Below are 14,168 nucleotides of genomic sequence, written 5' to 3' on the forward strand. Positions count from 1 at the left end.
GCTCTAACCAACTCCACCAACCAGCCTAGAAAGCAATTTTTAAAATAGACATATACATATTAAAATGGCTAGATGAATGCTGGGAATGCCTTTAGTCCCAGCACTCTGGAGGCAGAGGCAGTCAGATCTTTGTGAGTTTGAGGCCAGCCTGGTCTACAGAGTGAGTTCTGGGACAGCCAATGCTACACAGAGAAACCCTGTCTTGAAAAACCAGAAAAAAATGACTAGATGATATATTGTTTTGGTAACATGAAGTTATTCCTAATTCTAATTTTTCATTAATTCACGTGTGCACACATGTGCACGTGCACACACACACACACACATTACATTTTTTTATTCAAGGTTTTGTTATATAGCCTGAAAGTTGCTATGTAGACTGGGCTAGCCTCCATCATGCAATGCTCCTCCTGTTTCTGCCTCCCATGTGTTGAGATTGCAGGTATGTGCTGCCACACTTGACTTCCTTTCTATACCTACCTACATTTCTGAACCTTTCTACAATAAATCTATACTTGTTTGACAAAAGATTAAATGAAAGTGTGACTCCCCCAATTCCATTCTGTGAACACTGGAGTCATCTTCTGTAATGTCACTAAACACTAAAGTTTTGAAACTTTGGAGCTTTTAAACTTTAGAAGTACCATTATGGGTTTTTTCTCATGCTTCTAGAGGTATGCAGAAATGCTTTGTGGCTGTCCACTGTCACTGAGAAACAATTGATTTATGCTTAGTTCAGATAAAGTATATTCTGTGACATTACTGAAAAATACCAATGGTGGGATATTGTACTCTATTTAGGGATATGTTTTTTATTACTACCTAGTTTTGGACACTATGTGGAAATGCCCTGACTGCAAAACGAGGGATTTTTGGGAAAACGGGAGATCTTCAGACTATCCTTTGCCTTGCATGTGCCAAAGAAGATATCACATACTCTGGTGCTTTAAACGGTGACATCTACGTCTGGAAAGGACTCACCTTGGTCCGAACGATTCAAGGAGCACACAGTGTGAGTACTGCCATGTGGGACTCTGGGGTGGTGCATTGGGTAAGTTAAGGTCACACTTCTCCATGTTTCTGCCCTTTGCTTTACAGTTAGAAGACTTCACCAAACAATTGTAAACAATCATGAAGATTTCTCAAGTTACTGTTGTTACCTGAAAGGAAAACATACTAAGTCAGCCTTCACCTTAACTATTAATTGGCTGATTAGTGCTGTTCTTCAGTAGTAGTTTGATACAAGACTAGAACATGTCATCACTTTTTAAATTACAGCCTGCCTGCTAGTATCCTGGCATCTTGATAACCTCACAGCCTGCTTCACTAGATCCAGGCTGATTCTCACTGTTGCCTCCACTTTGTGGTGGGTAGCTGGACTAGATAGGGTGTGAATGGCTGTTGTTTTTGTGCTGGGTGGTGAGGAAGAGTGTCTTCGCTCTGCTGGAAGTGCTGGAACATCAACTCTGTCAGTGTTGTTAGTCCTCAGAGAAATAGAAGCCACTAATAACTTTTCTCTCCACAGAGAGAAGGGCAGACTTCGCTTCTTAGCTCTTCACTATCTTTTGACACAGAGGAAAATAATGTCTAACAGATGACACAATGGAAATACAGAATGAAATGTCAGAGAAAAGGGCTGATAGCAATATTTACCATATACTCTGGATTAGTTTAGAACTTAAGTGAGGTACCTTGTGACGTCTTTGTTTTAAAAGCCTTGGTTGTCATATACAGGAATTTGATTCGGTAATCTGTTATTCATAAATAACATTTTGGGCAGTGGGGGTAACACTCTTATCAAATTAGATGTGTTGACAGAATTGCTTTGCCTCCTGGTGGTGGCTATAATTACAGTGATCTTGTTGAGATGAAGTGTGTTGATCTGCTGTCAGATTTCAACAGAAAACACAGCATCTGTTTTTGTTTTGTTTTGCTTCTGCCGTTTTTAATCATCAAGATTCAGCAGAGGTGGCATTTATAACCATTGCAGGATTGAGTTTGCCTCTTCTAATCGACAGGCTGGAATCTTTAGCATGTATGCTTGTGAAGAAGGCTTTGCTACTGGTGGGCGAGATGGCTGTATACGGTTATGGGACACCGATTTCAAACCAATAACCAAAATTGATCTCAGGGAGACGGAACAAGGATATAAAGGTAACATGCATTAGAACCATATACTCTGAATGTTACATACAATGTCAAGTTTGGTATTTTTTGTTTAAGAGAATTAAATGTGGGGGCTAGAAGGGTGGCTCAGCTGTTAAGAGCATTTATTGCTCTTGCAGAAAACCTGGGTACAGGTCATACCACCCACATAGGGGCTTACAACTGTCTGTAATTCCAGTTCCAGGGATCTTACGCCCTCTGCTGGATTCTGTGGGTATTAGGCATACTCACGGTGCAGATATATGCATGCAGGGATATCACCCATATAAATAAGTTTTTAAAAGAATTAAATATAATGTGAACTTTATAGTCTACCTGTTTGTATTTGCCTTATTCTATGAAGGCATATATGTATACAATGTCCAATGGTGAAAATGAGTAGATATCTTTTCTTCTGCTTGGCACAAAGCTTCAGTGGTCCTGTAGCAAAGGCAGAGAACACTGCAGTAAAGATACTGTTTTCCCAGATGTGAGGATGTCCAGCATCTTCAAACAACTCTGTGACCACATGCAGCACTTTGCTGGCTGGATAGATGTCATAGAACAGAGAGAAGAAAACAGAGACTGTGTCCACACTGCCTTCCTTACGCAGTGTTATTTTCTTTTCTTCCTTTCTTTTTTTTTCTTTTGGTTTTTCAAGATAGAGTTTCTCCGTGTAATAGCCTTGGCTGTCCTGGATCTTGCTCTGTAGACCAGGCTGGCCTCAAAGAGACCTGGTCTCACAGAGACCTGCCTGCCTCTGCCTCCCAAGTGCTAGGATTGAAGGTGTATGCCACCACTGCCTGGCAGCAGTGTTATTTTCAATCACACTTTATTTTTAAAATTAGCAGTTGAGAAGTGAACTGCATGTTGTGACTCATCTTGTACCATAGGCTACCTTCTTTCTTTTGCCATTCACTATAAAATGTATAGCACAGCTCTCCTGGATTGGACTGGTACCTTCTTATGGGAGCTTTGCTAACCTTGCTAACACCAGACCTCTTGGGAACTTGTAGAATTTGGTTTCCACTTCAGTCCATTAGTTAGGACAGGGTCAAGGTCTTAAATTCTCAACAATAGAATGAGGTTTTGAGCAACTTTATCCAGAAAAATTCAGATATATAGAAGCAAGTTAGTTTTCCAAAAGCCACATAGAAAGAGCAAAACCCTTCAGCCAAATCATATCAGACTCTGTCCCATGAGAATCTGCAGAGTGTGCTGGTTTAAAGAAAATGGCCCCCAAAGGGGGCACCATTAGGAGGTGTGGCTTTCTTGGAGTGGGTGTGACCTTGTTGGACGAAGTGTGTCACTGTGGAGGCAGGCCTTGAGGTCTCATATATGCTCAAGCCACACCCAATGTCTAGGACTACTTGCTGCTGCCTGTGAGTTAAGATGAAAGAACCCTCAGCTCCTTCTCCAGCACCATGTCGGCCTGCATGCCGCCAGGCTCCCTGCCATAATGATAATGGACTAAAGCTCAGAACTGTAAGGGAGCCACCACAATTAAGTGTTTTCCCTTATAAGATTCTATGGTCATGGTGTCTCTTCACAACAGTAGAAACTCTAAGTAAGACACAAAGTATGGGGGAAGCAAGGATGGAAAGAGGATGGGGAAGGAGCAGAACAGACAGAAGAAGACAGAGGTACACTTGTCCCACTTCAAAGAAATCTTAACTTTCTGCTCTGTCTATTCCTTGCCCCCAAAATGGAAGTAAAGTACGTTTGAGAGGAGCAGATTCAAGCAAAACAGCACAGAGACTTTCTTGCTCTTGGTGTGGATGTAAAACTACATGGTGGATTTATCTTCAGAAGGACTTTCGATATGAGTGAATTTCCCCCCATCTTTCTGCTGGTGGTAACAGTGACTGTTGACTTCATTTCTATGGAAACTATGTTTTGTGGAATTTTGTTTTGCTTTGTTTTTTATTTTACTAAAATGACTTTCTAAACATTCAGCAAAAGCATTTTCATGGTCATGTTCCAATTCCATGACACAATACTTGCTACTTTGTTTCTAAAGTTTGAAAATATTAATTAGGGGTAGTGAGATAACTCAAAGACACTTGATGCCAGTCCTGATGACTTGAGTTCAATCCCTGGAACTCACATGATAGGAAGAAAAAACTGACTCCTATAAGTTATCTTCTGACCTTCACATGTATGCTGTGGCACAGGCACATGTTTGCATGTGCACATGTGTGCACACACACAACTAAATAAATAAATGTAATTTTAAAAATTAGTTAAAATTAAGGAACTACCACTTATTAGCATTTGTAAACCTTATCCCAAGATCCCACTTAGTGTGCAACCTGTGAAGATTTCTTTTACCCCTCCTGTAGACTTCTAGGTCTAAGAAATGAATTCAGCAATTTCCAAATGTTGTAAGGCAAAGTTTTCATACACGCTCCTCTTCTAATAACTCAGTTGTCAGATGTGAAGAAAGAGTTTTAAAGTGAACTAAGGTTAAAAACTACATTTAAGAAAACGATACAGCTTTGTTATAGAGATATACCTCTAATCAATCCTCTTACATTTGTGTAGTCAGCTCTGAGCTAATTAAAACTTTAACTTCCAGTAAAAGCAGAAACTCTACTTTAAGTATGAATCAGCTTGCCAGGTGGGTCACACTCACATCAGTGAGAATCATCAAGGCCAAGACAAATTTCTAGGGCTCTGCCCTCCCCACAGTTAAGTGAAAGAAGATGAACCTCACACCCTGAGCAACACCATCCACAGTCAAGGGAACAGCAGTTACACCCATAATTCCCATGCTTTTTGTTAGTGAACAGATTTTTACTGACAGAGTGTTCACAGCTTTTCTTTAGCAACAGTGTTACATGACTATATAAATCTGCAGCTGAATTCATACGAGATCTTTAATTTGTAGTTTAGAAAGCCAAATAGATTAAAACTAAAAGATTGCTTTTATAACTAGTTTGGCAACAAAACCTGATATGAACTGGAATAAAGCTATTTGCTGTCCTTATAATGTAAATAGTCATGCATAGAATGTTCTATCCAGCTGGTCATGGTGTTATACATCTGTAATCTTATCACTTGGGGGATAGAGGGAGGATCTTGTGATTTTGAAGCCAGACAGGGTTCCCTGTCAGGACCTTATCTTAAGAAAAAGGGGTGAAATGAAATACTTTATTCAAGGTATTTCTGCTTCAGATCCCACTGGACACATGAACCCTAAACACTAAACCTTTCAGAGCTGTGTGTTTCAGAGCTAATATTCAGGGAATATAAATTCTGGAGTTTTTAAGATGGGAGATAGATTGGATATTAGTGAGAGCAACTCTGTCATCAATGGACAAGGAGACAGAAGCACGGGATTGGTGACAGTAAGATGAGCACAGACTTAGGGCCCTAACTCATCTCACACCAAGTGTAACAAACACACGTTGCACCTGATTTTTTAAAGTAAATTGATGATATGGGTGAAACAATGAAGCTTAAAATGACTATTATGGTTGGCAAGAAAAGGTAAAAATAATTCTTAAAGTATGCCAACCAAAGTGAATTACTTCATTGTGATCAAATATTTTGACCTAAATGCTATAGAGTATAAAGGGAACACAGTAATTATTCACCCAATACAAGATGTATTATTTATACATTCAATAAATGTGTATTATGCATCTGCTGAGATGTGTGCCAAAGGGCTAAATAAGCAGTTCTGAAAATCCTGCTTGAGTCATTATTATGTTTTTCAGGGGAGAACTATATTTTAAATTACAAACACACATATTAAATAGTTGTGTCTAATGAGCTATGAACTGTGAATCCAAAGAGATCTGCATCAGGAAAATCATAGAGCAGGCAATGGAGGCTGTGGCTGTGGTCTGCAGGACACAGGATTTCCTTTCCTGGCCTTGGTACTGTGTTGCTTGTCCCCTTCCTGGTCTGCACCACCATTGATCACAAGAGCTGCTTTATCACTTGTGTCCCTGGGTTGACTGTCCTCTGCCCAGCAGCTTTAAGAATTGCTTCATGTTTATACAAGCACACTCCTTCTTTTTCAAAACCCTCCAATAATTCTCCACTTTACTCAAACACCCAAATCCTTATGGTGGCCTCACGGCCCTGCTTCTTCCTCTGCTTTGCCCAGGCTGACTCACACCTCTTCCTCTGTGTTCACGGACTGCTGCCTGTCTGCAAAGTTCCTCCTCAGCTTGAGCCTCCACTCCAGTGAACCCTGATGTGATTGGCATTCTGCTTCCAGCCCCTGGGCATTCCTGATCCCTCCTTCCAGATGTGCTGATGTGTTCCACCTTGTAACATACAGCACAGCTTACCTCTGTGAAATGATCATTGTCAACTGGGCTGAGACGTTCTTGTTCCCTGATGCTTCCAGAGGGCTTACGATAGTGCCCGCCATGCGCTGGAGGCCTGGAAAGAGCTCAGATGAGTGAAGGTCACATTCTAACTGGAAGGCCCTACAGGGGAACCAAATGCCAACCCAGCTTAAGGAAAAACATGTAGCTAGGTTCCTTCATGTCAACCCGCGGAGTTTATCCTTGGCCCCCAAGGGCTTCGATAGAAGGTTCTAGCATGGAGTTAGGGAAATGAGTACTGTGCTTATGTTACTAGTTGCCAGGGTGCTCTATCTAGGTAGAATCTGCCACTAGGCCAAGATTGCTGTTGGTCTTCGGCAGCTTTTGTTTCTTGTGCTGTTTGGCCACAGTCAGTGCTGGCCGAAGGCCGGTGGGGACAGCAAGTAGTAACTTCTGGTGTTATAGTCCTTGTGCAAGCCCTGGGTATCTGAGATCCTTGGCCCTACAGACTTGACAGCTTCCTCAACTCTCCCAGCAACCAGAGCCCATACTTTGTCTTCTCTGGTCCTTACAGCCTTTTCGTTTTCTTCAGTCTCCACCATCTCTTGCCGTCTCTCTGCTCCCACCACCCTCCATCATCTTTCCCTGGCAGCTCGAGTTCCTTTGTCTTCAGCTCTCTGCTTGGCACTTCTGCAGCTCAGCCTGCTGAATGCTCAGCAACTGTTCCCGCTGCTGCTCCGCGGCCTCTGTGGCCAGCACCTTTCTGCTGTCTTTACTGCTCCTTCCATGTGTCACACACAGTTCAGCTCAAACACTGAAAGTAAGAAAAGACCACGTGGCAGGAATCTTTATTGACTCTAATGCTGGAACACCAGAGTTGAAAGCACAGGAGAGTGCACCCAGCTAATTCATTAAATGAGCCTGAGCAGTCTGCTTTTCTAGCCAAAGTAGGAGTGTTTGGGCCAATCACAGTCTTGCCTCTTCAGCACTGCTTATAGCCATAGAGGTTTGTGTCTGGACGAGTCACAGCCTTGCCAGTCTGATATTGTTCAACATCATTGGCTACAGCTGCATCTTCAGAAGCCTGTGCAACCAGATGTGATGACTGTGTAGTTTCTCAAGCATCTACACTATGTCTCAGGTGGTTGGTGCTGTAGACAATGGGTAGACCAGCTGTCCTTTGATTAAGACAGGCAGGGTACTGGAAGAGTCCAATAGCTGTCAGCAAGTGAAATTTCCCTGGTGTCTTTTCTTGTTTCCAGGAAAGTGAACATCAGACAGATTACAGAAAGAATGTGAAGAACTGATCACTAGTAGCGACTTTAGAAGATTTTAAGATGATGTAACACCTGTCCATTGTGGTCCTCTTATCTGTCTCCCTCAGCTGTCCGCTGCATCGGTTACTTCTCTATTGCTGTGATAAAACACCATGACCAGGGTAGCTTAGAGAAGAGAGGGTTTCTGTAGCTTATGTTCCTGATGGTTAGAGCCATGATGGCAGAGCAAAGGCTTGGAGGCAGAAGTAGGAAGCTGAGTGCTCACATCCTAACCCCAAAACAGAGTGCAAACTGGAAATAGTGTGAACTTTATGAGCTCTCAAAGACATCCCCAGTGCCACACTTCCTCCAGGAAGGCCACACCTCCCCAGCTCCCAGACAGTGCCACCAACTGCAGACCAAGTGCTCAAATGCCCAAGACTATGGGGAACATGTGATCCCAAACAACACACCCACCTGGATCACTTTCCACACCCAAGGCAGGGAGTGGGCAGTGCTAGGAGGAGGAGGAGGAGGGGTCTGGACTCTTCTTCACTGCTGTTCAGGGTTGACTGTTGCTATTCCTCAGAGTGCCCTAGGGTTCATATAGCACACCTTTTCTCAAATTGGACTGATTTCACTTCCTAGAAGGTATTTGGCATTGTCTAAAGACATTTTTTATTGTAAAAACTTCACAAATTTTATGGACAGTTGTGGGCAGAGGACAGGGATGCTACCAAATGTACTATACTGGCTGTGACAGTGCTCACGACGAAGAATTAACTGGCTCCAGGTGTTGCAGTGGAGCAGTCCAAGTAAGATATTCAAAGACCAGCTCTCAAATCTGAGAACCTCTGTTTATAGAAGAAATGTAACCAGCACATCCCGTTCTCCAGGTCTGGGGGGAGGGGCATCATTCTCCTCCTCCTCTCCCCTTGGCTTCCATCATTCTCTGGCCAATTCCATATGTTAGCAATTGTAAATAGTGCTGAATTAAACATAGGTATGCAATCTTTCTGGTGGCATGTTGGTTTCATGACTTTTGAATATTCTAGAAGTCAGATAGCTGGACCACATGATAGATCTACTTTTAGTTTTTTTTTAAAAAACCTCCTCAGTGTTTTCCATAATGGCTGTATTAATTGCTGGCAATAGTGAATGACAGTTCCTTTTTCTCATGGACATTTGTCATTTGTATTCTGTAATAGCTGTCCTAAGATGGCTTTTCATTGTAGTATCATTTCCCTAGTATCTAATTATATTGAACACTTTTTATACATTTGTTGGCCATTGCATTTTCTTTTTGAAAAGTGTCTGTTCAGATCATTTTCCCACTTTAAAAGTAGATTACTTGAGTCTTTTGGGTTTTGTTGTTGTTGTTATTGCTCCTTATGTATTCTGGATATTAACCTTCTGTCAGATAAACAGTTGGCAAAGATTTCCACATTTTTGTTGCTTTCTCTCTGCTCAGTTGGTCATTTCCTTAGCTGTACAGAGTGTTTCAGTGTTATGTAATCCTGTTTGTGAGTTTTCTTTGCTTTTGTAGTTTCAGGTCTGATATTTAGGTCTTTGACCCATTTTGAGCTGATTTTTGTTTTGGAGTGATAGTAATCAAGTCTCAGCCGTTGAATATTCAGTTTTCCAAGACCACTGTGGAAGAGATCGTCCTTTCTCCAGGCAATGTTGGAACCTGTTTTGAGAATCAGTTGACTATGCTAGTTTTCATGCAAATGCTTTGCTGTGGTGGCTTTCCAGTCTGACTTGAAATCAGATAGCATGATGCTTTATGCTGTGTTCTCTTTGTTCCTTTTCAAAAGAATAGAATGCTTCTGGCCTGGCTAGAGACATGATCTTCTCGTTTGCTCCAAAGATTAGCACATTACACACTGCTGCCTTTTTTCTTAAGAGTCAAGTCACCTGGAACTATCAGTCAGGTATAGGAGTCTACCTCATAGGAAATCTGAATCACCCAAAGCCATGCTAAGCAGATGGGAGGAATAAGTATCCCCTTAATGAGATAATGTATTCTTCCCCAAAAACGTTCTTCCATGTAAACACATACAGAGCCTCCACCCTGTGGCTTGTCCATGGACTTCTGAATTCTAACTCAGAAACACGTAACTTTTTCTTATCCTTCTCTTTTTCTTTTGCATACTGGCCAAAATCCTAAGTGTGCTTATCCCCGATACTCTGGGATTTCTCACTCCTTGTATGAAGATACCCATCCCTGGCCGTGCAGTGCGTGCTGACCTCCACTGCTGAACTTCCTTCCTTTCTTGGCCCCTCATTCAAAATGCCTGATTCTGTTTCTCTTTTCATCTCCTCCCTCCCAGCAGCTGCTGGGGATTAGCTGGCCTGCTTTGTCACTGTTCTCTCTAATAAAATTATGAGTCTGTTTCTAAACCTTTCACTAAAGAGTCTAAGAACCCCACAAAGGAACCCAGAATCTTTAATAAAAAATGTTACAGTGTCTACTTTATCATTTATGGCTTTGTTTACTTACTCTCCTTTCCTGCTTATTGCTGCATCTAGCTGGGCTTGGGTACTGGAACCTTGACAAGGGAATGAACAACAGACACACAAAACAGTAAAGCCAGGATGTGGTGGGGTTTTGCTACTGCTACCACAGCAACAGGGAGCCTCAGCACCCTTATTAAATACAGCACAGGGTGAAGGGCTAGCCTGTCACTGTGCACAGTGGTCTCAGGCTGGAAACATCTGGGAGGAGCAGTTGCAGTTGCTAGTCTTTGCACACATTGGCCAATCCTCCATAAACACTCACATTCAAATGCTTAGACTCGGGGAAAGCTTTGTCATTTCTCTTGAGCCTGGGTGACATGGGTAATGGCTTTTCCTGCTGTCCCATGGTCTAAGGCCTTGGAGTCTTCAACATGGTTGTGCCCTTTTCAACCATGCATATTCTCTGAGGACTTCAGTTAGGGCTTCCTCCACTCACTTTGAGTACTCACAAATGCAGAGATTAGTTTACTTAATAATGTTACCAGGGACACTATTGTTTTTCTCTTTCTTCTCTTCCTCCAATGTCATCACTACCATCTCTTCCTTCCTCTCCTTGCTCCCTGATACTTCCTTAAAACTGTTTTGTGTCTGGGCATTGAGCCCAGGTTCTGGCACATGCTAGGTAAGTGCATTCACCCTTTCTAATTGGCTAGGGCTAGCAGGGGCTGGCTAAGGCTATAGCTTTTCCATTTGGGGACAGGCTTTGTCCTAATTTGGTTATTACCTTGAGCTGCTATGGGGGGGGGCTGGCTAAGGTCTAGTACATTTTGGGGGCTGGCTCAGGCCTGGTATGTGCAGTTCTCCTCAGCCTACTGTCAGGGGCACCAGTGGTTGATTGTCCTCTGTTCGTGGCTTCCTTAGAAACTGCCTGCTCAGTTTCAAGAAGCAGGAATTGAGGCCTAATCCTTAATGGAGTGATTTGGAGCCTGTCATGGTATTTGCGTGGCCCTCTCAGCCCTCTCAGGCCTTAGCGGTTTCCTCTCTCACTATCGTGCTAGCTCTGATAATTGCAAAGGCTTTGGCACTGGGGGACCCAACAGTAGCTAAGAATCTGAAGTCTTTGCCCTCTGACCAGTCTGTGGTGCTGATCCAGATGCTGCAGAGGAAGAGGTGGTGATAGAAGCTGCAGCATGCCGTCGATGGTGTATGCATTCTGTCCTGACAATAGTGCTCAGAGGTGTAAAGCAATGGCAGGAACCATGTAGGCTGGTGTTAGCAGGGGACTCAGTATTCCCCATTGCCATTTAATGAAATGTTCTGGCTTAGAGACTTGTGGTTGGAGCTCAAGCTTCCGTAAACGTGAGGGTGAGGCAGCAGTGGGAACCACCAGCATCCCTGTTTACCTGTGAGCCACAGGACACTGCATCACAGTGTAAGGTTAGGATTGGCAGAAACTGCACCCACGCCTTCAGTCCTGGTACTGGCAGCAGTCCACGCACACTGGCCGCCTTTGGTCTCAGAAAGCATGCCCCTGAGCACCTGGTTCTGAAGGGTTTTATCCTTTAATTTTTTTCTGTGGCAAGATACCTGTGTCCTACAGCTGCTATACTAGGTTAAGTTGGGTTAGTAAGGCAGCTTCCCCTGAAGCCAATGTAACAGAAGGTCTATGGAGTCCCAGTTTCAACCCATGGCTCCTTTTTAAAGACAGCCTCTGACGGTAGCACTGGGAATTCTCTGGGTGTGAGTTCTTCTAAAGCAGGACTACTGTGCAGAGAGCGGGCTACTTCTCTCAGTGTGCCACAAGCCATCAAGAACTCATAATCTCCTACAGTTGGGTCTCTGGCATCTGCACTGACAGTCAGCCACATCTCTCCCTGCAAAGGAGAGTCTCTCCTGCCCTGGCTGGTGGATGCTGGGTGGTTAGTTTATGCTGTCATCCCAGGCTTCCGAATCTTATTGTTACTGTCTTTCTCTTACTGAGTCCCAGTTTACCTACATCCTCCCGGAAATATCACTATGCGCTGTTACTTTAGTTCTTATTTGTGAAGAACTGTAACTGCTTGTCTTAGTCAGTGTTCTATTGCTATGAAGAGACCATGACCATGTCAACTCTTATAGAGGAAACGTTTAACTGGGGCTTTGGTCAGACAGGCAGGACACTGAGGGTTTATATCAGACAGCAGGCAGAGAGACAGAGACAGGGCCTGGCGTGGGTTTGTGAACCCTCAAAGCCCACCCCCAGTGATACAAGGCCCCCAACAAGGCCTCACCTGCTCCAGCAAGGCCATCCTTCCTGAACCCTCCCAAACAGTTCCACTAACTGGTGACTAAGCCTGTGGAGGCCATTTTCTTTCACACTGCCCCAGGACACTTCTGTTCAGCTTTTTCTTTTTTCCTTTCTTCTTTCCACCTCCCTACCTTACTTTATTCCTTCTGTTTCTATTGCTTTGAGACAGAATCTGCCAAGCTAGCTTCGAATTCCTGGTGATCCCCTTGCTTCAGCCTCCTTAGTTAGTGCTGGGATTACAGGCGTAAACAATTGACAGCTCCACCACAGCCGGGTTTGGGTCTGAGATGGCAAAGGGGCTCATAATCATAAGAAGGAAAACCAACCACAAGCTGTGTGAACAGCTCCCTGAATAGCTGGAGTCATCTTTATTTATACTTCAGAACAAACATGATTTTCCTACCTTCCAGCATTAACATTTACATCAAAACAACGTTTAAACCAAAAACAATGCTGAGCATTTTGTTAGCTTGGCTAACTATCCAGCCAGGCACATCCTATCCTTACAAAACTAAAAGGTGATAAACAAGGGAACCCATTCTCAAGAATAACGATATTGTTCAAACTTTAACAAAGCATATTTACAGAAACAGGGGTGACTTGCTGTAAGCTGCTTGCATACAGTTAGCTTGCAGCTGCTCCCTTATCCTACAGAAGGGCCCTGTTTGCCTATGCCTCTCTGTAAGGGGCAAACTCTGATAAGGCACTCTTTTTCCATCTTAATGTTTTTTTCCCAGAATTAGGAGACGTAGTTGATGGCCCTATTTTGCTTCCTTATATGTGCCCATTAGCTTTTATCACCTCAGATTCTGTCATCACTGAATCAGAAGAGTTCCCAGGGTCTGGAGTGACAGCTGGTATTTCCAGATAAGAAACCCGAGAAGCATCAGTTCCCAAAGAATTTTAGGGGAAAATACTTAAGAAAAAAATGGGATCACTGGGAATGATGGCATCTGCCCCATGTGTGAGTGACAAAGTGAAGCTAAAAACTGCCCAGAGAATCATCATTATGAGAAATAAGAAAGCGTGCAGGCTGCTCGGGCTTAGCAGTATTCCACACTGTCCTGAGCCCACCGGTCCTCGCCAAGTGAAAGACCATCTCCACAGGTGTCGTCTCATGGAGACCCATCAGACAAGTGTTCATGCGGATCCAAAACTAGACCACATGGCTCCCAACAGGCTGGCTACTTAGTATTTCTTAATTATATTTTTATAATTATATAATTAAGGAACCCAACACTCCCGTTTTATATTGGGTCCCCAGAATCATGAGGCCAGTTTTGTACCTGGTTGTCTGTGCTCAGCAGTCCCCAGAGGATGCTGCCCTTCCTCCCTGTTGTTTCCCAAAGTTGTCAGTTTTGTCCTCAGGGTTGCCTTTAAGGCATCAGAAAACCTGTCTGTGCCAGGAGCTTTTGGGACGGCTCTCGACTCCCTAGGTGATCTGTTTCTATTAACAGAAAGCCCTGCTAACCTCCCTCTTTTTACTGCTTTTCCTTTTTTCACTCCTAGGCAGTCCTTGGAATTGTATCCTCAGCAAGGCCAGGTTTCTAGGAGATGGCAGTCACTCTGTCTTAAACAGCCCTTGCGTCCCTGTTCTGGGTACATGACAGAGATAGGAAATACACCTTTTATGGGAAGCTCTTAGCTGCCTGAATCCACCTTTTATTTCCATTTCTTGATGTATGATTTGGCAAATCATATAACCTATGTGTGTTCATTCACACATGCATATGTGTG

The 14,168-nt window shown here is 43.3% G+C and overlaps 1 protein-coding gene across 9 annotated transcripts in view; it reads left to right on the plus strand.

The window, feature by feature from the left end:
- The window catches only part of Eml6 (EMAP like 6), a 268,175-nt gene that overhangs the window by 139,756 nt on the left and 114,251 nt on the right, over positions 1-14,168 (plus strand). For all 9 annotated transcript variants that reach the window (XR_005092272.1, XR_005092273.1, XR_005092274.1 and 6 more), the window contains 2 exons: positions 827-1,012; positions 2,019-2,154. Coding sequence is in view for 6 of the 9 variants with exons in the window: in XM_028891555.2 (XP_028747388.1) it covers positions 827-1,012; positions 2,019-2,154 (322 nt within the window). In the remaining 3 variants the exon portion in view is untranslated. The remainder of the gene's footprint in view (positions 1-826; positions 1,013-2,018; positions 2,155-14,168) is intronic.

Source organism: Peromyscus leucopus, chromosome 10 (assembly GCF_004664715.2).
Source record: "Peromyscus leucopus breed LL Stock chromosome 10, UCI_PerLeu_2.1, whole genome shotgun sequence".
Lineage (NCBI taxonomy): Eukaryota > Metazoa > Chordata > Mammalia > Rodentia > Cricetidae > Peromyscus > Peromyscus leucopus.